General features: G+C 35.6%; 1 protein-coding gene across 2 annotated transcripts in view; it reads left to right on the top strand.

The window, feature by feature from the left end:
* The window catches only part of CERT1 (ceramide transporter 1), a 158617-nt gene that overhangs the window by 128676 nt on the left and 6821 nt on the right, over positions 1 to 23120 (top strand). Inside the window, exons 10-17 of one of the 2 annotated variants that reach the window (XM_049865901.1) lie at positions 2407 to 2493; positions 5422 to 5514; positions 6243 to 6320; positions 14196 to 14291; positions 16357 to 16489; positions 19056 to 19126; positions 21217 to 21345; positions 21879 to 22008. In XM_049865901.1, the coding sequence (XP_049721858.1) occupies positions 2407 to 2493; positions 5422 to 5514; positions 6243 to 6320; positions 14196 to 14291; positions 16357 to 16489; positions 19056 to 19126; positions 21217 to 21345; positions 21879 to 22008 (817 nt within the window). The remainder of the gene's footprint in view (positions 1 to 2406; positions 2494 to 5421; positions 5515 to 6242; positions 6321 to 14195; positions 14292 to 16356; positions 16490 to 19055; positions 19127 to 21216; positions 21346 to 21878; positions 22009 to 23120) is intronic. The other variant, XM_049865907.1, reaches the window with a different exon arrangement.

The following is a 23120-nucleotide window of genomic DNA, read 5'->3' as shown; positions in this document are numbered from 1 at the left end:
CCAAAAGGTCGGCAGTTCAGATTCACCATTTGCTCCTTGGAAACCCTATGGGGCAGTTCTACTCTGTCCTACATGTGGAAGTTATCAAAAAATGTAATTAATATTTTGCTGAAGATCATTCAGAAGAGGTTGTGGCAGTATATTTACAGGGAACTTCCAGAAATTCGAGCCAGGTTTAGAACAGGATGTGGAACCAGGGATATAATTGCTGATGGCAGATGGATCCTGACTGAAAGCAGAGAATACCAGAAAGATGTTTGTTTGTGTGTTATTGACTATGCTGAGGCATTCGACTGTGTGGATCATAACAAATTAAGGATAATATTCTGAAGAATGGAAATTCTGGAACACTTAATTATGCTTATGAGGAATCTGTAAATGGATCAAGAGGCAGTCGTTTGAACAGAACAAGGGGATACTGCATTTAAAGTCAGGAAAGGTGTGCATCAGGGTTGTATCCTTTCATGATACTTATTCAGTCTGTATGCTGAGCAAATAATCTGAGAAGCTGGACTATATGAAGAAGAACGGGGCATCAGGATTGGAGGAAGACTCATTAACAACCTGCGTTATGCAGATGGCACAGCCTTGCTTGCTCAAATTGAAGAGGACATGAAGCACTTACTGATGAAGATCAAAGACCACAGCCTTCAGTATGGATTACACCTCAGCATAAAGAAAACAAAAATCCTCACAGCTGGACCAATGAGCAGCATCATGATAAACGGAGAAAAGATTGAAGTTGTTACGGGTTTCATTTTACTTGGATCCACAATCAACAGCCACGGAAGCAGCAGTCAAGAAATCAAAAGACACATTGCATTGGGCAAATCGACTGCAAAAAACTTCTTTAAAGTGTTGAAAAGCAAAGATGTCACTTTGAGAACTAAGGTGTACCTGACCCAAGCCGTGGTGTTTTCAGTCGCATCATATGCATTCAAAAGCTGGCCAATGAATAAGGAAGACCAAAGAAAAATTGATTCCTTTGAATTGTGGTGTTGGTGAAGAATATTGAATATACCATGAACTGCCAAAAGAACAAACAAATCTGTCTTGGAAGAAGTACAACGAGGAAGAAGTACAACGAGAATGCTCCTGAGAAGCAAAGATGGTGAGGCTACATCTCACATACTTTGGACGTGTTGTCAGGAGGGATCAGTCCCTGGAGAAGGACATCATGCTTGACAGAGTACAGGGTCAGCGGAAAAGAGGAAGACCCTCAACGAGGTGGATTGACACAGTGGCTGCAACAATGGCTCAAGCATAGCAACAGTTGTGAGGATGGTGCAGGACCAGGCAGTTTTTCATTCTGTTGTGCATAGGGTTGCTGTGAGTCAGAACTTACTCAGTGGCACCTAACAACAACAATAACAAACCCAAGCCTACCTTATCTGCCTCCAATTTTACTTTAATATGGAGCTATTCCACTTATTTCCCTTGGTCCATCACAGCAGGAATATACCTTGCTTGATTCCATTTTGCTATTGTTTTTTATACTTTTATCTTCTGATATGACTGAGATTCCATGCATATTCCTGGGCTCCACGCAAGACCTACTGAAAAGGATTTTGGGTATGAGTGCCTGGGAATTTTCATTTTAATAAGTTCTCCAGGCATTTCCCTAGGTGATTGAGAACCACTGCTTTATGCCATGTTACCAGGCTTTCAAGCATCAAGTCAAGTTTTTTTTTTTTCCTCCATGAAAGAATTGTCCTTGCTTAGAAAGATCCCCACCTGAACTCCTGTCTGTACTTCTTACTGGCTGCAGATCTTCTGCAACTTTGTACTTAATCTCCAAGTAGATAGTAGCCTCTCTAGAGTGGAGGTCAACAGCCTTTTCTGTAAATGGTCAGACAATAAATGTTTTAGGCTTTGTGGGTCATAAATATTTCAGGTGGTCATAATTACCCAACTCAGTCAAGGCAGCACAAAAGCAGCCATAGACAATAGATAAATGAAATGAACGTGGTTGTGTTCCAATAAAACTTTATTTATAGACACAGAAAATTGAATTTCATATTCCCACATGTCAGGAAATGTTAGTTTCTTGATTTTTTTTTCAACCATACAAAAACTTGTGAAGCACTGGGTTTGGCAAGTGGGCTATAGTTTGCCAACCCTGCTGTAGGGTATCACCCTAACATATTATTTGGTCAGTATACAGTAAATATATGAGCAGTGAGTGAGTTCATTGTAACAACACATACAATTTTTCAGAGAGCATTTACTCAGCTTTGTGATAGTATCACCTAGCATACTGACTAGTTTGTAAATATGCGCTCAGTAATGTTTAAGTCAATTTTCATCTCTCCCATAGAGTTAATGCCAGGGTTATCAGTGTTTTCTATTTTCTTAAATGAAGTTTTTTTTTCTTTTTTTTTTTTTTTCACCTGTGTGTTTGAATAGGAAGGCCCAAACAGTCTAATTAATGAAGAAGAGTTCTTTGATGCTGTTGAAGCTGCACTTGACAGACAAGATAAAATAGAAGAACAGGTATGTCTGTGTTTAAAAATTCTAAGGTGGAATTCATTTTAACATCATAGGCATTTCTTTACATATGTTATTTCAAATAGAGTTTGAAAATTATAAACCTAATTGCCTAGAAAGTTAACTAGTATCTACACCTAGTGACAAATGTAGAAGAATCTTTATAAGTCAGTTTCCTCATTTATCAATTTCTAAGCAATAGAAGGAAGACCAGTAATTGTTTAAAGGATGTGTGCCAAATTAACAGGAAATTAAATGGAAATGTTCCACCTATTCCCTTTGAAGGATCTAAGTACTGTTAATATCGAGCATACATTTAGTCTGAATAAAACAGTCTCTGAATTTCTCTTCATCAAGTACCAGATGTGAATTCAAAAGGAAGATGACCAAGAGTTTAAGAATTTTCCTGTCCGCCTCCCTTTCCAAATTATATACACTGGGTTGTTTGTTTTTTTAATAATATCTTAATTCATATTCAGGAAGGAATAAAAGGATATGAAACAAAATGCCTTCCCTGGTTTCTTTTCATTATTATTATTCTATATTTAAAAAAAAAAATAGTGTCATTTATTTAGCTTTTATTATCTTTTACCTTCCGTTTCTTATTTTTTACTTTCTTCATTGTTTTAACATCATCATTGAATTCTAAGCAGTTATACCCAGCTCCTATGGAAATTAAAGGAAAGCATTTCTTAAATCCCTTAACTCTGGTTTCCAGATTAATTTGATCCTTTGACTTTAATTTTGTTACAAATGCAATTACCATGTTTTACCACTAGATGGTACTTGAGGGTGAATTTTAGTTAACTATGCTCTGACTAGGTCAACCTTGGTGGCGTAGCACTACGGCTGCTAACCAAAAGGTTGGCAGTTCAAATCCCCCAGATGCTTCTTGGAAACTCTGTGGGGCAAGTTCTACTCTGTCCTGTAGGGTGTCTGTGAGTCAAAATCGACTTGATGGCAACAGGTTTGGTTTTGGTTTTTATCAAGTATCTGGAGCCCTGGTGGCGCAGTAGTTAAGAGCTCGGCTGCTAACCAGAAGGTTGGCAGTTCAAATCCACCAGCTGCTCCTTGGAAACCCTATGGGGCAGTTCCACTCTGTTTTGTAGGGTTGCTGTGAGTCAGAATCGACTCGAAGATTTTTTTTTTTTAATCAAGTATCTAGTAAATAAATCATACATGTACCAGTTTTATACTAAAAATTAACTTGGATAGAAAAGTTGGCTTGATAATTCATTTCCCGTTATTGCTAAGGTAATAACGGCCAATATGCCAATTTACTGGTCCATCTAGCCAAGGGCAGATCGCCTGCAGTATTGACTTTTTTGCTTTATATGTTTTTCTTTTGTAATCCACAATAAAAAGTTTACATCACATTACTTTGTAAACCTCATCGGTTATTTTTTATACCCAAAAGATCCTGGCTCAGTTATGTAACACTCAATAAGAGTGGGAAATTGCCAGTTTCTAAATGAGCTGTACCTTTAGAAGCCTACAGTATTACTTGAAGTAGCACCTTAGTGTTGTTTGTTGTCCCCCACCCCCACCCCCACTGCCCCCACACACACTTTTTTTTTTTCCCCCCTTCTGGGATATGCTATTTTGGGAAGAGAAATGAACTATAGAGTCAGGACACCTTGGTCTTATTCTTAGTTTTGCCACTGTCTGACTATGGTAGCTATGGACTTATACACTTAAATTGTTTGGGCCCTGATTTTCTAACCTGCGAAACAAGGAAGGGGGTTAGACAAGACGATTTAAAATATCCTTTCAGGTTCTGAAATGCTGCTTTACTAAGTATTAGTACAGTAGTTAGTTGGAGTTTAAAAGACAAGCAATGAAAACTTCTGGAAGCTTTAGAAAATGAAATATTCATGGGGCTATCAAGTCATTTAATTTCAGTCATTTATTTAGACATTCTGGTATATGAGCCACAAAACAAGTCATTAAACAGACCTTGAATTTTCTTGCCCAATAGTCAGATACATAGATACATTTACAAAGATAATTACACTGTTGTAATGCACTAAATTAGTAAACTTCAGTAATCCGTGAAATCAGTTTCATAGGTTCAGATCATTTATTATATACAGTATGTATTGCACAGTGCTCTCAACAGTATAGCCAATAGATAGGTATTCACCATTGACAGTCATACCACACATTTTTGAGTTTACATTATTTACAAAATAAGGAAAGATACGCAGTAAATTAGCGAGTGAGAAATGAGGTCTTAGGAAGTGTGTTCGGACAGTATTGAATAGAAATTACCCCCCGTCTTCTGTATAGTTAGAAAAGAAGCACCCAAACAACACAGCACAGTTTCTGGCATACAGTAGTCAATAAATATTTATTGAATGAGTAGAGTGAAAGAGACTATGCAGGCTAAGGAGAAAGATAGAGGTTGAGTGTCAGCTTAATGGGAGTGAGATGATAGGATGAAGGCAGAAGACCTCCATGAAAAGGAGGCAAAGAGATATACATATGTTCTTAGGAACATAACTGAAACAATGATATTGGTTCTAATGATATATAAGCCTGTGGCCAGGGCTACATGGCCTGTTGAGGTAGAATGGTTGGAATGATTTTGCTTGAGTTTGGATAGAAGAAAATTACTTTCACAGCAATGTTAAAATTGACTCATGGTAAATAATGCTATGCAGATATTAGAGAGTCTGAATAAGGCCAAAATTAGAGATCTAATCTCTGGTCTAAGGTAGTGTCTATAGAGTCAGAAAGAAGAGATTGTATTGGTATATGTGAAGTGGATTTGAAATTCAAAGCTTGTGCCTTGAGTAGTTTTATAATTCAAATATTTATAAATACTAAAGTGTTCAGTAATGAAATTTTGGTAGTTCCAGGTTATATTATCCATTCTAAAGTTGTAAAATACACTTAAAAACCTTCCCATCTTAACAGATTATGTTTTCTTAGTCACAGAGTGAAAAAGTCAGGTTACATTGGCCTACATCGTTGCCATCTGGAGATGCCTTTTCTTCTGTGGGGACTCATAGATTTGTGCAAAAGGTAAGCTAATGTCACTTTACATAAAATAATTGTTGTCTTGTTCTTCACTGTTGATGAACAATCTTGTGTAAGTTTTTTCCCCTTTTCTTGAATTTAAATATTGAGATTTTTTTTTTGTACTACATGTTGTATTCCATATATTAAAAAAAGCCAAACCCATTGCCATGGAGTCAATTCCAACTCATAGTGACCCTACAGACGGAGTACAACTGCCCCACAGGGTTTCCAAGGCCGTAATCTTTACAAAAGCAAACTGCTACACCTTTCTCCCGTGGAGCTGCTCGTGGGTTCGAACAGCTGACCTTTTGGTTAGCAGCCAAGCATTTAACCACCGTGCCACCAGGGCTCCTTATATTCCATATACATCCTCCAAAGAAGAAATCTAGTTCTGAACATAATGTTCTTTCTTTTTTAAAAAAAGTGGGGCGAGTGGGTAGCAGGGTGGCTAGTCCAGAATAGTTAGCCAGAGTGTAGCCGGTTACATTAAGTCTCTTTCTTCTTCGGGGTTAAGTGGTAATATTCTGTGTTATTGGAAGCACTGCATTCATTTTAGAATGATTTTGGAGTATAATACATAATAGGTGCATGAAGTCAGCACTTGTTGCTGTGCTTGTTTCATATGGTGCTTTGTTTTCTCTTTCTTTATCTTGTGTTTGGAAGTTGGTACTGAATGCTCTGTTGTGCCTTTGTTCTGATTACTTGGTTTTTTCTTTGTCTGTCTCTGGTAGCCCTATAGTCGCTCTTCCTCCATGTCTTCCATTGATCTTGTCAGTGCCTCTGACGATGTTCACAGATTCAGCTCCCAGGTACTGTATGAATGTATAGAATGAACTTGAGTCTGTCTGTGCTATATTCCAGCCTGCTTTCCCAGTTCCTAGAAATCTTTTGGTTAGTCCACTTGTTTTGGTTTTGAATTTTATATAATAACAATAAACATTACAAAGGACTTCCTTATCTACTGAATAGTTCCTCTGCCAGGCTTGCATGTGCCCTCTACTTTGTATCCTCTGCTTTGAATAGCTTGGAATTTTGCCATATAGTCAGTACTTTCAAAAGACTTTCATATTGAATTGAAACAAATAGAAGGTGCCTCATTTGTATATATCATGTAATATCTGTTTGCTCAGACAGGACTCAGCAACTTTGATGGACATGATCTGCAGGATATGTTTGTAATATAAAAAAGCAGGTTTTCAACAGTCTCACTTTTAATCTAATTTAAAATATCTCCTAAGTTATATTCAGCAGGGAAGTAACTAAATATTCCTCTCACTCTCATTATAGAGACAGACTCCATTGAACGGGCTACATTTTCCTTACGCAGATTACCCTTGGATATTATAAATTAATATTCCTGTTGATAGTGCTGAGTCTGTGGAAACTGGTTTTAAATTTATTCGTCATAGTTAAGGTTTTAGGAATTTAAGACAGGAAGCCATATGCTTGCAGTCTCTGCCCTCAAAATAAAATCAGATTACCATCGAAGGAATAATTTTTTAGTATTGGCATTAGTTTAATTTTTTTTTTTAATCTTCACATCTTTGACATTCAACTTTGTATCTTTATTGTGATTGCATTTTATTGGCTGGTGATTATGAACTTGAGCTATTCAGTCAAAACGACCAAGTTTGAATCCTAGTTAGTTCTGTGATGCCAGGCAAGTTCTCTAACATTTCTGTGTTTCACTTTTGTGATCTAGCTAAGACTGAGCTAGCTAGTGCCTAGCACATAGTAAGTGATGAATAAGTGTGACCTTTTATTACCTATTATAATTACTTTGAGCTAATCTAAGTTATCTACGTTACCATTTTTTCTCTACCAGAGTATTCCAATACAAGTTTTTAAAAGTCATAGTTTAAAAGAGGTTTCTAATATTTTACATGTACAAAAAAAATTTACATCTTTATTTTATTTTGTTGAGAATGTACACAAAAGAACATATGCCAGTTCAGCAGTTTCTACTTGTATAATTTAGTGACATCAATTACATTCTTGGAGTTGTTCAACCATTCTTGCCCTCCTTTTCTGAGTTGTTCCTCCCCAATAACATAAACTCACTGTCCTCTAAGGTTCCTATCTAATCTTTTGAGTTGCCGTTGTCAATTTGATCCCATACAGTCTTAAAAGAGCATAATGATCAAGAAATTTACATTAATTTTTACTGTACAATAAAATTAAGACTCAAAATGTATTTTTCTGACTTTTGCAGCTTTTTTCATACTTGAATATTTTGTAAGAGAGGTTTAGGAATTCTTAATCAGAAATCACCCATGCTCAAACTTATTACAGTATTTTTTATATTTTGCTCATTCATTTGTTTTTTTAAAAAAGTAACTCTTACTACATTCACGATAATTTAGTGGCAAAATTCGATGATTCTCGGAGACCTTGGTTTAATCTGCTAAATTCATTTTGTATTAAAGTAATAAAGTAACAGGCTAATTAAAAACTATCAGTAATGGTCGCCATTTTCCAGGAAATGGAAAGAGGAATACACAGGCTATAAATTAAAGAAAATGTTATGAGAGCAAGGAAAGAATTATGCCTTTTCAGAGAATGCCTGAGGATGAGGGCATCAGAGCAAACCTTTTCTAGAGCTGTAGGAAAGCCGAAGCTCTTCAGGTATAAGTGAATATGTATCACTGAGTAGCAGGTGCCCATTTTTTCTTTTTAACTAGACTTGCCAAATTGAAGCTCACCTCTTACGTGATTTTTTGTGTGACTCACGCATCTAAGTTGAGAAATTACTCTTGCTGATGGAATTTTTTTTAATAATGGTGCTCATGATTAATCAGATACTGTTTAGCTTTTGATTGTGGTACTGTTTTATGTGCCAAAAGAGGTAAAAATGAAGAAAATAAAAGTCTTCTTTGTCCTTGCTAAAGCATTTGTTGTTAGCAGACTTGGACGCTGACAATTAACTTTTTTTTTTTTTTTAAACGTTTTATTGTGCTTTAGGTGAAAGTTTACATAGCATATTTTCCAGTCAATGATTCTTACACAAATTGTTTCATGACCTTGGTCGCTGTATATCAGCACTGCTGCATTTCCTCCCTGGGTTCCCCATTTCCCTTGGTCTGGTTTCCCTGCCCTTCCCTGTCTTCTTGTCTTTCGTTTCGAGCAAATGTTTCCCTCTTGGTCTCATATAGTCAGTTTGAAGGAATACATTTCTTCACGGATGCCGTTGTTTATTTTATAGCCCCATGGTAATTAACTGTTGGTTAAACTATTTACCTTATGGTTAGTGCTTTTAGGGTAACTAATTCTAAGTTGATAAGATTGCTTGTTTTAGAGGATATTGCACTGCCTTATCTCCCATTCCAAAGGATCTAGCAGATTGTTCTGCACAATCACTCTTAAGAATATAGCATTGGCTCTAAAACTAGAGTTAATAATAACTGGGAAACTCTTCCAATTCAACATAATATGAAATTACACTAATGACTGAATTAAGTTTGGTGCATTTTGCAGTCAGCACGCCCTGAAGAAACTTTTATATTAACCAAAGTTCTGTAAGAAGCTCTAAAGATATTCATTAATGTTAGAAAAGCAATAATTGTTACTGTTCATTGTTGTTGTTAGGTGCCATTGAGTTGGTTCTGACTCATAGCAGCCCTGTGCACAACAGAACGAAACACTGCCTGGTCCTAAGATATAACAAATATACTTTTTGATATTGTGTGTGTATAGTTGTGTATCCACATATCATTCCTTAAAATATTTGAGTTAGTCATATTCTTGATTTTATTATATCTTGACAACTAATTTAAAAAGTAAGTCATAAAGTTTGTCATCACTTTTAATAATTTGCTCAAATGATTTAAACATAATACCACAATCAATTTACATTTACCCCAGCATCTTTTAAAAGTCCAGGCGTATATACAAATATGATAGCAGTTTCTCGATCATTTGCATCATTGCCCATACAGAAGTCCTCTAAACGCTTTATAATTTGGTTTTGTCATCTACATGGAAGTGTTGGCCGATGACTGGCTTGCTCTTGTTGAAATAATGTTCAAAATCCTGATTAAGAAATGTAGAACTGAGAGATGCCCTGAAAAATAACCTCAAATAAAATATCTGAATCTACTAGGAAATTAGTAGCAATGGATGAATTTGCCTGATGGACCGACATTGCGAATGAAGTAGCTCTGAATCTGAGAAAGTAGAGCTGTAAAGGACTGCAAGTTCTTGAAATAATAATGGCTATAACCACAAATTAGAGAACAATCTTCATGTATACAGAAAGTAGAAAGGACTTGGATTTATAAATGGATCTTTTTGGTCACATTTATTTATTTGTATAACATAGTTACTGTCTAAATAGGTCATCTTAAAAAAAAAAAAGAACATCAGTACATCTGCGGGTTAATCTATAGTGACCGTTGCTGCAGAAAGGTTCTGTGTAAAGCTCTTTTCCAGTTTATGTTCATTATAACGCGTTATAGTTGTGGTAATTATTTGTTTCCTCTTCTTTATTATATAAGTAATACATGCTAATTGTAATAAAACTAAAAAGTGGAGTAAACAGAAATACTGGATCATGATTAATATTCTCATGCACATTCTTCTATACTTTCTCCATAAATACATGTGTGTGTTTTATATATACATACACACATCAAACCAAAAGACCAAACCTAGTGCCATCGAGTCGATTCCGACTCACAGCGACCCTACAGGGCAGAGTAGGCTGCCCCATAGAGTTCCCAAGGAGCGCCTGGCAGATTTGAACTGCTGACCCTTTGGTTAGCAGCTGTAGCACTTAACCACTACGCCACCAGGGTTTCCCATACACACACATCGCTTTATAATTGTCTTTTTTCTAGCAAAATAGGTAATTCTGTATATACTGTTCTATAACATTTTTTTAACTCATATGTAGGCCCATCTCTCCATCAATAAATATAGGTCTGCCTCTCTTTGTTGTATGGATGTACATTCTGGATTTACCTACTCACCTAATATCGAACATTTAGTTTATTGTCAGTTTTTTCCTATTATATATAGTGATAAAAAAAAAATCCTTGTATATATATCTTTGTACATTCATTTAATTACTTCCTTAGAATATACTCCTAGAAGTACAATTTTTAGGACAAATGCCATGCACATTTCTAAGTTTTTTATTTATATTACCAAGCTGTTCATTAGAAAAGCTGAACCAGCTTATACTCCCAAGCCAGGTTTCCTTTGTGATACAGATAACTCAGTTAATTCTTGCCTATCTGATAGACTAAAAGTGGTACTTTTTGCTTTTTGGCCATTTGCATTTCTTCAGTGAATTAACTGTTTATGGCCTTGGCTTTTTTTTTTTTTTTTTAGGTTAACAGTACAGTACTTATTTGTTTTTAATAAATGATTCTGTCCAACAAACCCTCGATTTTCTGACTCTTAACAAAGAAGCTTAATTGTACTTCTTTAACATGGGTAAGAAGAAGAGCTCTGAGCTGTGTTTGAGACCTTGTAGATTTTTGCTGTACCATCGAAGAGCAATTTTCTTCTCAAATTTCTGTGTTAATATTGTTAGAAAAATCAAATTTGGTAGCCTCCTAAAATGGCATCATACTGAATGATTCAAACGTAAGGTGGAAGAAAAGGTTAGAATTGGAGTGATGTCACCCCTTATCACAAATGTATTTGATCTCCGGTTTTTAAATAGTTAATTAGGTGTTAATACGTTGTGTGTATCAGCTCGTTATTTTCAACACCAGGTCCCAAAAATCAAGAGCATGATATCCTGAAATTATGCTTAATCTAATTACATCTTGCTAATAACACCTGCTTTGATGATTTTGATCCCAGTTTTTTTTTTTAAGTGGTACTAAGTATTATTAGAATATTGAATTTTGAGCCTAATAAAATGGTAAATTTGGCTTGTGTTTATTCTTGTCATCAGACTTAATGGTGCCTTGTTTGCTACACATTTGATATGGAGATCATAACTGAAAACAGTAAACCAAGCAGATCATGAGGTTAAATCTGAAGTGTCAGTGTAGTCATGAATGCCCAAAAGTCACTGACCCGGTGGGATAACATTGGCTACTTCATAGTTTATTGCCATGAACATAAAACTCTTTATAGTGAAGTTTTACCTGTATCGCCTTTGTCTTAACCTTAATATTATTACCTCAAGGAAAATTCCATGATGAATGAAGGCTTTTATAGAGATGGTTACTACAGTAATTAAGGACATTATTAGTTTCTTCCGTTTCCTAGGAGCACAGCACTAAATATCTCTTTTTTGTTTATATATTGGACTTTCAGAGAAATTAAGAACAGAAGATTTTGGTATATGAAATGGCTTTAAACTTAGAGATAGAAATAAAAAGATTTTTAAGATTTTAAAGTTCAAAGACAAAAGTTTCTCCCAGTCACAGTGTGATACAGACAAATTAATTAATCAAGCCAGCACTACTATCTATGGTTGTTTTATTTATGCATTCTAACTGGAATTTTCCTTTTGTCTTCCTCTTCTGAGAATCAGATACATTTTGTATGTATTTGTAACTTAGGATCCTGCATTAGTCACTCTTACCTTCTCAAAGCAGATACCAAAATTAGAGAAGCACTCAGGTTTCTGCAAGCATCAGCTAAAATTTTGTTTTCTGATTGAGGCTTTGTAAAATTGTAGACTTTACTGTTTATAAGATTTTAAAATGTCTTTTAAGCCTGTAACCCAATAGCATTCACTCACATTATTTTGGGATTATAAAGAAGGAATAAAATACTATGTGTTGATTTAGTTCAAAAATAAAGTGTAGAATCTTACAGACATTAAAACTTTATTTGCTATTACTGCCAAACCATACGTACTTTCAGTAACCAAAAATACATTCTAAGATCCAAAAAACTTGACATAGCAAGAATACACATCAGAATTGCATATTTATAACATCTTTTAATGTAGAAAAAATATATATTTTCCCAGGGTTAATAATTTTAAGAGTTTCTGCCTCACAGACGGTAATATTTTGTATTTTCAAAATATTCCTTGTTCTGTATTCCTAATCAACATGATGAACTTTATCTAAAACAACGAGTTAAACTTAGGATAAATTTTTAAATGAAAGTACAATATGATTTTCTCTTCTTTCCTTTTATGCCTTCTATATTTATTACATAAAGCAAAATTATTAATAAAAGTTTGAAAATAGAGCTTAGAAATGTATCTATGGATAGATGATAAAGGACCTGGTTCTTTGAGACACAATCTTTCCTATCACTTTGGTGCTGCTTAAAAACACATTTCAAACTGGAAGACTACAAAAAATGTTCATGTGAATTCTTACCATTAAATCTGATTAGAGTTCTGGGAGTATGAAATATTTAACTTTCTTTGCTTATGTAAGATATGTCGGGGTAATTTGTGGTAGTCAAAAGCAGAGGTTAAGTAGGAGAAACAGTGTGCAAGGGGGTGATGGGGTGTGTGGGGACTGTCTGTACTTTCTGCACAGTATTTCTGTAAACCTAAAACTCCTCTAACCAAGTCGTAAAAATAAAAAAACAGGTTGCGTTGAAATTTCTGCAACAGAAATTTAGAAAGAATAAACTAAAAAGTGACTATTTGTAAATCTTTTCATATATGAGGATTAGCATTGTCCCTAAAAGAATTTAGAACAATGAAATTGGAGTCAAATAAATGAGGGATTGGCTATTTTTAAGTTTGCTTATATTTATGATAAAAGAGAAGTTTATAATAAGTGAAATCAAGTTTGTCACCCTTTTCTAGGGAAATCATTGACATATAACAAGCTTTCTAATACCTCTTATGTAGTCTAAAATATAGGGACACTGTACTAGATGATCTCCTCGTGCCCCTTTTATCCTTAGTATTCCATAATTTTATGCTTTAAGACATCATCTTCGTAAGAAAGCATTTTATGATAGAGGATAGAATATTTCTTTTTTCCAGAAAATGCATACTTTGCTCACCTGAAGCACATAGGCCAATCTGTGTTATTTGAGTAAAGCATCCTCCTTTCCTGCATTCTCCCCCACCCCATCATTAACCTGGGTATCTGAAATATGGACTAAACTCTGCAACACTCTATAAAACCTACTAACCTTTGTGCATTTGGTTGCTCAGCTTCCGAAGAGCACCATTTCTGAACTGAAGTAAATTGAATACAGGTTTCCCCCGCTATCTGAAGGTAGAGCGTTCCTATGAAACCTTTTGTAAGCTGAAGTGGCATAAAGCGAAGAAGCAATTACAATTATTTTATATGGGAAAAAATTACGAACGTTCCCGGACTCCAAAAATAGCCTACCAAATAACACATAAAACCTAAAATATCATTAACATATGGTAAAAGCAGGAATGATACAATAAATACAAAATTGATACGAAATAGAAATAATGTATATACAGTGTAGTTCTCGAGGAAAGAGCTTGGTGACTCGCTGCTCTGCTCAGGCGTGCACTGCCTCTTCAGCGGCTCACTGCAAAACAAACACTGAATGCTAGTTTCACTTTTCTGCTTTTTTCGTAAAATGAAAATTCTCTTCAGATTTCTTTGGGTTAACGAAAACATATTAATGTAGGTCTTTGTAAAAGCGAAGTGACGTAAAGCGAACTTTCAAAAAGTGGGGGATACCTGTACCGTTCTGTTTAAGGGATTATGACGTAGCTAAACTGGATGAGGGTTCTCATGGCTTTCTTTATTTTTCTTTTCAAGGTTGAAGAGATGGTACAGAACCACATGACTTACTCATTACAGGATGTAGGCGGAGATGCCAATTGGCAGTTGGTGGTAGAAGAAGGAGAGATGAAGGTAATTCCCACTGAATAATTAAGGAATCAACCCAGAAAGGTTGTAGGTTGCCGATTGCACCTCCGTTACAATGATGTTATTGTTACCGTTGATATAAGGATAGTGTTTTAAAATTACTTTAAAACAGAAATTATTACGTATCAAAGAAGCACCAGATATTGAGAAATAAAATGTCCATTTGCTTCCCTGGCTTAGCTTTCATAAACTTCTTTATGATCATAATGTAAATCTATGCCCAAACCATTCTGTTTTGCCTAGGTTATGAAGAAAGCAAAAGTTTGATGTTTAGACATAAACAAGTCACGCTTAGCTGATGGCCTGCCCTTTATTTGGATATTTCTTTTTATTATATTTTTAATATACTGAAAGTTGTGCCCGGATGTCATTTTGTTTCACTCCTTCTTTGGTGTATGGCTCACTTTTTGTCCTTCTCTCACTGCAAGTTTTTGAGACCTGAACATCGGGTCAGCAAATCTTGCTCATGTATCTACACACAAGAGATAGACAATAAGATTAAGGAGTGGAGAGATACGGAGATATATTGAAAGGCAGCAGCAGCATTGAATTTTGGATTACCTCGTGCCCAAGCCACTGTGCTAAGGATATAGAAGTGCTTAATAAGACGCACTCCAAGCAGGCACTTTAGTTGCAGATGGGATGTTCACATTTAAAAGATAAGATTACTTCTCTTCATTTGATCATGTATTGAATAGAGAGTACAGATGGAGCAGTAAAGAAAATTGGAAAAGAAAGGGAGGGATCTCTGTGATTTGAAACAATTCTGTTATGTTTTACACTGAGGAGGAACATTTGAACTGTGTCTGGAAATGATATTGTGACAAAGATGAAGGCATTTTAGGCAAGGAAAATATATGAGCAAAACTTGAAAGCAGATTTTGTATTTAGGATTTTTCACATAGACTATGTTGGCCAGAATTATTCTGGCAGGTGAAATACAAAAAATAATTCAGAGACAGGCAAATGAGATACCAAAATGTTAGCTGTATTTCTGTTAAGCTGATTGAAGAACTGCTTCATAGAGTTTTCAAGGCTATAACTTTTCTGAACCAGATCTCCAGGCCTGTCTTCTGAGGTATTTTTGGGTGGGTTTAAACTGCCAGCCTTTCAGCTAATAGTCAAGCACTTAACCATTTTTGCCACCCAGAGGCATCATTTGGATGCCTTATAGATGAGTAATAAGTTTAGTAGCCATGTGAAGTGTGAGGGGGAGGCGACAAGAGTCTAGAATTTTCAGTTTGGGAAAATGGTGGTCCCAATAATGTGGATAAATGTGTAAGAGAAGGTAGTTTAGACAGAGAAAGATTCTAAAACAGAAAATATATGTGAAAATGCTTAAAAGTGTTTGACCCCGTAGGCACTCTAAATTGAGAGCCAGTTCTCCTCATGATTTGTTCGTTTATTCCTTCTCAGTGGAATTTATCATGGAGTTCTTTTACATAGCAAACCCTCTATAATTTTGAAATAATTTATTTTACTCAGCACATAAGCTCAGTATTTAAAGCAAGATAGATCTGATTTTATAATCTTTTTGCCATTTTAACTTTCAGTCATTGGTTCAACAAATACTTGAGTAACTACTCTGTTTCAGATACTGTTTTGGGTGTTGGGAATACAGCATTGAGCATTGAACAAAGCAGCCTTAAATCAATAATCCTTAAGGAGAACATGTTCTAACCAGGTTTATTTGGCCTTTTTACCGTGTTAAGCAACCTATGAGACTGTTCCATAAATAATACCTTATTTCAATTTATATAGTTATTAATAACTCATAATAAAAGCTCATAATAACATTTAGTTGTTCATCACATGTGCATTTTTCTTACAGTTGAAATTTACTTTGGATTTTTAGTTTTAAATGTGTTTGATTTGTTTGCGTGCATAAACAAATTTGTTTTGGTTTTCTTTTAGCCAAATGTTTCATAAATAGATTTTCATAAAACTATAAAAGCTAAATTTGATAGCAAATTTAAGCATGCTTTCAAATTCGTACTTTTGGTTGTTTAATTTTTATTTTTAAACAGGTTTTTAAATATATTCTCTTTAGGTATACAGAAGAGAAGTAGAAGAAAATGGGATTGTTCTGGATCCTTTGAAAGCTACCCATGCAGTTAAAGGCGTTACGGGACATGAGGTCTGCAATTACTTCTGGAATGTTGACGTTCGCAATGACTGGGAAAGTAAGCTGTTGTTATTAATATATTTTAATCTAACTATTAAATTTAATTTCAAATCCAACCTGGTTTTCTGTATCTTATCTATAGTTGACAAAATCAATGTAGAAAATACCTGGAGTATCATATTAAAAAAAACCCATTGCCATCCAGCCAGTTCCAACTCATAGCAACCCTATGGGCATAACAACACATAATGTTAAAAATCACATATATGGAATGAGTTCACTTTTAAGAACTTAAGGCTACTCGTTGCACAATTTTAAAATCTCACACAAAATCTTAGAAATGCACAAACACCACTCTATCAAAAACGAATAAAAGATCATTTCATACGACCTAGAAGTTAAAATTGGAGCCGTTTCCTGTCCTTGAGTATAAAGAATGTGACCCAGCTGGAGCCGGACTCAAAAGGACACATCAACTGGGTCCTGAGGTATAAAAACAATAAATAGCTAGGACACTCTTGGAAAACATCTTTCAGGAAACCTTTCACATAAACAAATACTTAGAGCACAAAAGACCAACATGTTTTCCACTCTTATCTTTTTCTGTTCCCAAAAAAATCCAAGCCTGTTGCCATCCAGTGGATTCCAACTCATAAGAACCCTATAGGACAGAGGAGAGCTGCCCCATAGCATTTCCAAGGAGTATCTGATGGATTCAAACTGCTGACCTTTTGGTTAGCAGCTGACCACTTAACCACTGTGCCTCATTTAGTAAATAGTAAGAATTGTTGGACCAGTGAAGGCCCTTCTCACTACCATTACTGTAACTCGTATCAAGGATTGTTACAAAAGACAGTTCAAAATGTAGAATCACAGTGATTTAGCAGTTTTTAGCCAGCCTGTGAAAAGGCGAAGCTTTTAATGATTTTGTAATGTCGGTATATACCGATGAATCTGTAACATTCCTTGGACTCAGGCAGACGTGGCTCTGGCAGCATGCTTGGCTGTTTCCCACTTTGTCCTCATGGAACATTCGTGAAATAATTCTTCTTCTTGCTATACTATAACTTTGTGGTGATTTTACCCTAGGACAAATACCATCCCTTCATGCCTGAAATGCCATCAACTCACTCTGCCCAGATCCCTCTTTTATGAGAGGTGGAGTCATGGAGTGGGCTCTGGAATCAGACTGTCTGGGTGTGAGTTCTGACTCTACCTCTTCCTAGCTGTTACACCCAAAAACCAAACCCACTGCAGTCGAGTTGATTCTGACTCATAGCGACCCTATAGAACAGAGTAGAACTGCCCCATAGGGTTTCCAAGAAGCAGCTGGTGAATTGAAACTGCCAACCTTTTGGGTAGCAGCCAAGCTCTTAACCACTGCACCACCAGGGCTCCAGTATCATATCAAAAAAAAAAAATTGCTGTCTAGGTAATTCCAACTTACATAGCAACTCTGTAGGACAAAGTAGAACTGCCCCTTAGGGTTTCCACGGATCAGCAGGTGGATTCAAACTGCCAACCTTTGGTTGGTAACCAAGCTGTTAAACCACTGCCACCAGGGCTCCAGTATCATATAAAAAAAAAAAAAAAATTTTTTTTTTTTTTTTTAGGGTACTAATAATACATAAAGTAGAACTTTTTATTTTACACAGTGCTTTCCAGTATATCATATCATTTGATCTGATACACAATTCTGAATCCAATTTAGGTATTATTAATTCTCATTTTACGTCCAAATACAGTGAAATCCAAAGAGATCCAGTAACTCATCAGAGGCCACAGAGCTAATTAGTGGAAAAGCCAAGATGAAAATTGAAGGTTTCTGTTTTATTATCTCCTACTATTAACCTAGGAGCCCTGGTGGTACAGTGGTTAAAGCAGTCAGCTGCTAACCAAAAATTCTGTGGTTTTAACCCACCAGCTGCTCCGGAGGAGGAAGATGTAGCAGTGGCAGTCTGCTTCTGTATAAGATTTGGAAACCCTGTGAGGCATTTCTACTGTGTCCTGTAGGGTCTCTATGAATTGGAATTGACTCAGTGGCAATGGGTTTTTGGTTTTGGTACTTTTAACCTGGACTGTGTTTTGTTTCCATAATAAATCCTAGATGAATCGTCCTGTGGTGAGTTTAGAATAATTGTTGTCATGTATATGTTCCCCTTAGGCACCAAATTTCAAAGTAACATTTACTTCTGAACATCATAGATATTTGTCGTTGGCATTTTGACATACCTTTTTCACAAATATAGTCACCTAAGCCTAGGTGGAATAGTTTATTCAGCTTCAGTAATTAGGGATTATAGTGAGGGGTCACAATTTGAGCCTGAGTAATACACTGGTGGTTAGAATTACTTCATTGCCGTACAAGGTAGATACCAGGCCAAAGAAAATGAGATTTCCTGGTGATGGGATGTCATAGCCATTGTCCACTGCCCTAATTAGTGTTAACTATCATCCATTTGGATTTAGCCTAGTTCGGGCAAGCCTCTGTTCATTATAAAAAAAAAAAAAATTTTTTTTTTTTTTTATTATATCCATTTGTAATTGACTTAAAACATAGGTAATCACATTCTGGAAAAAGCAATATGTCTTTTTGGTTACTAAAATTATTCTCTTCATTTCAGCAACTATAGAGAACTTTCATGTGGTGGAAACATTAGCTGATAATGCAATCATCATTTATCAAACACACAAGGTAAAGATCTCTTCTTCCCAAAGGATTTCAGTATAGTTCAAACTCAGACTCATAAATTCTCTAAATTAAAATTTGGCAAGAAATTAAATGCCACAAAAGATGCAAAGAATATATGAATAATTCATGAATGTCTTGTATTGAAAAGGTATGTTCAGCTCATTTAGTGCAGAAATGTGTGCAGGCAAGAATCTGAGTGAGAAATGTAATGCAGGAACTGTGTCTGGTAAAGATCAGTAGTGTATTTTCCTTTATGCACACTTTATAAGTCTAGAAAAAAAGAAACTTCTGAAATACCGAAATTAATTTAAATACTTTCTTAGCATCTTTATTGGAGACCAAATGATAATTAACCAATATGAAAGTGAAGCAGAGCTTCTTTTGGCAGTAATGATGAGGGGAATGGAAAATATGTTATCAGCCTGTGTTAAGACTAATAGGTATGAAAGTGATCGAAGTGGCTAATCTACAAGAGAAATTTGCTGTGCGTGTGACTCTTGAGAAATTGGTCATATACCAGAGCAGACAAACATTGTGTAATTAAGTCGGTTCCTGTTTACTTCATTTCACCCACTGCTTTTGTAAATTCGTAAATTGTAGAATTAATATCTCTGCTTTCACCTTCTTCTGTTTAGTTCCCCTTCAAATTGTCAAATAATACATTGTGTATAGACCAATAAAAGGAATTAAAATTTGGGGGAAAGCTACCAAAAGCTAAAACTGTATATTATATAAGAAATATAATGATTCAGTGGCTACTTCATTTTTCTTTATTATATGATTTTTTAATTGATCTGAATATATGAAAATACATTAAGTTTACTATGTATTTCTTGAACTCAGTCTTGTCATCTGAGTTATCTTGTATCTAATGACTGAGCTGGGCTTCGCGTTCAACAAATGTTAACAATGAAGATTGTATTTCAGCATATAGATGTTAGTGTCTAATGTGAAATCTAAAATTTAGAAAATGTTAATTTTCCTGTAACTTGGAATGAAGATAAGTGACCAAAAATTTAGGTATAGGAGGACCTTGTTATCAGAAGATAATTGATCCTGGAAAACATTCTGCTGAAGGTGTTCCACTTAGTAAATAGTAGATGGGGGAGGGGAGGTGTCATATAGGTTTTGTCAGGATTATTTCTTGAAAAAGAAAACTAAAAATTATGAAAATGATGTATCATATACATAACAAAATTTAGGTTCCAGTTAAAATTATTTTGCCGATGGTTTGCATAATTGTCCTGGCATAATGTTTTCAGCAAAGTCTAACGTTTTTCAGTTTCTTTCCCTTTAAATTTGATTTGTTCTGTAGTATAGTCTTAAAAAGGGCTATTCATTTCCTGGTTTTTAGATCGTTCTTGCTCTTTAAATTCCTGTCTTATCATCCTTGAGTATTTTCATTCATTATTTCTAACTTGGCCAAATCCTCATTTATTATTGGCTTCATATCCATTTGTCCAATACCCCTTCTGTTGGCTTCATGGAACTTTGCATCTCAAAAAGATCAATCATTTCACTTTGCAAACCATTTCTGTTGTATCGGCACTGAATTGTCAGCTATTTATTACAGTTAGCAATCAGAAAGACCCTGTGCATAATAAGGACTGAGTTTAGCTACATATATCAGAAAACTCAAAATAAAAGTAACTTAAACAGCTAATTTTCTCTCATGTAAAAGTAGCTAACTACAGTTATCGGAGTCCTAGGCTCCATGTCATTGCAGTCATATGTTTTCCCTTGCACACCACGAACTTGAAAGATCTCAGTTTAACTGATTTGGAGTTCTTTCATAAAGAAAGAGCAGTCAGTCTTCTTTCTCCTAAGATTTTTGCTTTTAGGTCTTTGTACATTTTAAACACAGTTTTAATATTGTACTTAAAGCATTCATTATTCCTCTGATTGTATTATTCTACAAAGCCATTCACTTGGTGTTCAAAAGTAACCCTTTGGTGGATATTCTCAGATGCTTTTCATTTAAAATTTGACAGATTTCACCTTCAACTATTTATTGGTTTGACGTTTGTTCCTTTGTTAGTTTCATCCAAATGAAAAGCAGTTCAGTTTTCACAAGGTTTTTACTTCTTCCACAGAGAGTATGGCCTGCTTCTCAGCGAGATGTCTTATATCTTTCTGCCATTAGAAAGATACCAGCCTTGACTGAAAATGACCCTGAAACATGGATAGTTTGTAATTTTTCTGTGGATCATGACAGTGCTCCTGTAAGTTCAGTGTATAAATGTGTGTAATCATACAGTGTACAGCCAAATACACAATGCTGGGCAAAGGCAATAGATGAGCACACTCACAGATACTTGATTTGATAATGCTTCTTAGATTTTGTTTTGTTTGGTTGACAGCTTAGAATGGTGTAGCCCACATGTTATCTGAAGGCAACGATCATGACTATGAATGTCCCCAGGACTATTTCCTTTTCTTCTGAGGCTGCGTGACACAGAGCTGAATGGGTAGCATGTACAAGCTACTTCCCACTGTTAATTCTTAAACCATTATCAACTATTGGCAGAATCTCTATAATTTCTACCTTGGTTTAGCTCTGCTTGCTGCTTAAGTGGAGGGCAATAATTCCTAGTATCATACCACCTTGACAGGTATTATTGGTGCTCGTAAAATTTTTCCATAGATTTTAGTAAGAGTTAAGTTTTGGTTAACCTAATGTAGTATTAGACCAGCAGATACTACAAAATGACTGGGCATCTGCTATATGGTGTTTTGGTTTTGTTTGTTTTGGCAGCTGAACAATCGATGTGTCCGTGCCAAAATAAATATTGCTATGATATGTCAGACGTTGGTAAGCCCACCAGAGGGAAATCAGGAGATTAGCAGAGACAACATTCTATGCAAGATTACGTATGTAGCTAACGGTATGTATTTTTCTGTTTATTTTTGCTACTTGGTAATGTGGATGTTGTTGTTTGTGATCTGGATCATAACTGACAGGTGGGACAGATGTCTTTTATAAATGCCATTTTAGTTCTTTTAGATTAGTAGTTTCTAATTCGGAGAGATGTGTATCAGAGTTATCTGGGGAAAAAATACACATGCCTAATTTCACCTCAGAACTTCTGTATCAGAGCTTACGAAGCTGGGAGGGAAAGGTAAATTTTAAAACTTCCTCTCTAGGTTGCTAAAAGGATCCCTGGTGGTGCAGCCATTAAGTGCTAACTGAAAGGTTGGCGGTTCAAACCCACTAGACACTGTGGGAGAAGGATTTGGCAGTCTGCTTCCATAAAAGATTTACAGCAATTAGGAGTATATAGCAGGGTGTATATAAATTTTTGTATGAGAGACTGACTTGATTTGTAAACTTTCACTTAAAGCACAATAAAAATTAAAAAAAAAAAAAAAAAAGATTTACAACCTTGGAAACCCTATGGGGTAGTTCTACTCTGTCCTGTAGGGTCGCTATGAGTCAGGATTGACTTGACAGCAGTGAGCTTTTAGGTTACTAAAACACACATCCTTGGTTTTACAAACCATTTTATTAAATACTTGCTTAATAGAAGGTATTTATAATTAGGACTGTAACCAACGATGGGAAAGGAAATTAACAGTTCTTTTTCTTATGGTCATACATTTTAGTTTTATGAATCATTGCTTCCCTGTTCCTTCTTAGTTGCTAGTTACATATTTATTTCACATTGGCCTGCTGTGGGACAGCCCTTTTCTTCACTTGGTTTAGTTCTGTACTGACACTCATTTCCTACCTGCCGATGGCAGTGGGTAATAGGTATTGCAGTCTCTAATCAAATACTCCCCTTTTAATACAGTGCCGCATTGCTAAGATGCTGAAAAACCGTAAACCAGACTCATTTCCATCTAGTCCGTTCTGACACATAGCAACCCTGTAGGACAAAGTAGAACTGCCCCATAGGGTTTTCAAGGCTGTAATCTTTACAGAAGCAGAGTGCCACATCTTTCTCCCTTGGAGCAGCTGGTGGGTTTGAACCGCCCACCTTTCTGTTAATGGACAAGG

The sequence above is a fragment of the Elephas maximus genome, chromosome 2, assembly GCF_024166365.1.
Source record: "Elephas maximus indicus isolate mEleMax1 chromosome 2, mEleMax1 primary haplotype, whole genome shotgun sequence".
NCBI classification, from domain to species: domain Eukaryota; kingdom Metazoa; phylum Chordata; class Mammalia; order Proboscidea; family Elephantidae; genus Elephas; species Elephas maximus.
Note: the sequence above shows the minus strand (reverse complement) of the source record. Positions and strands in the feature narration are given on the sequence as shown.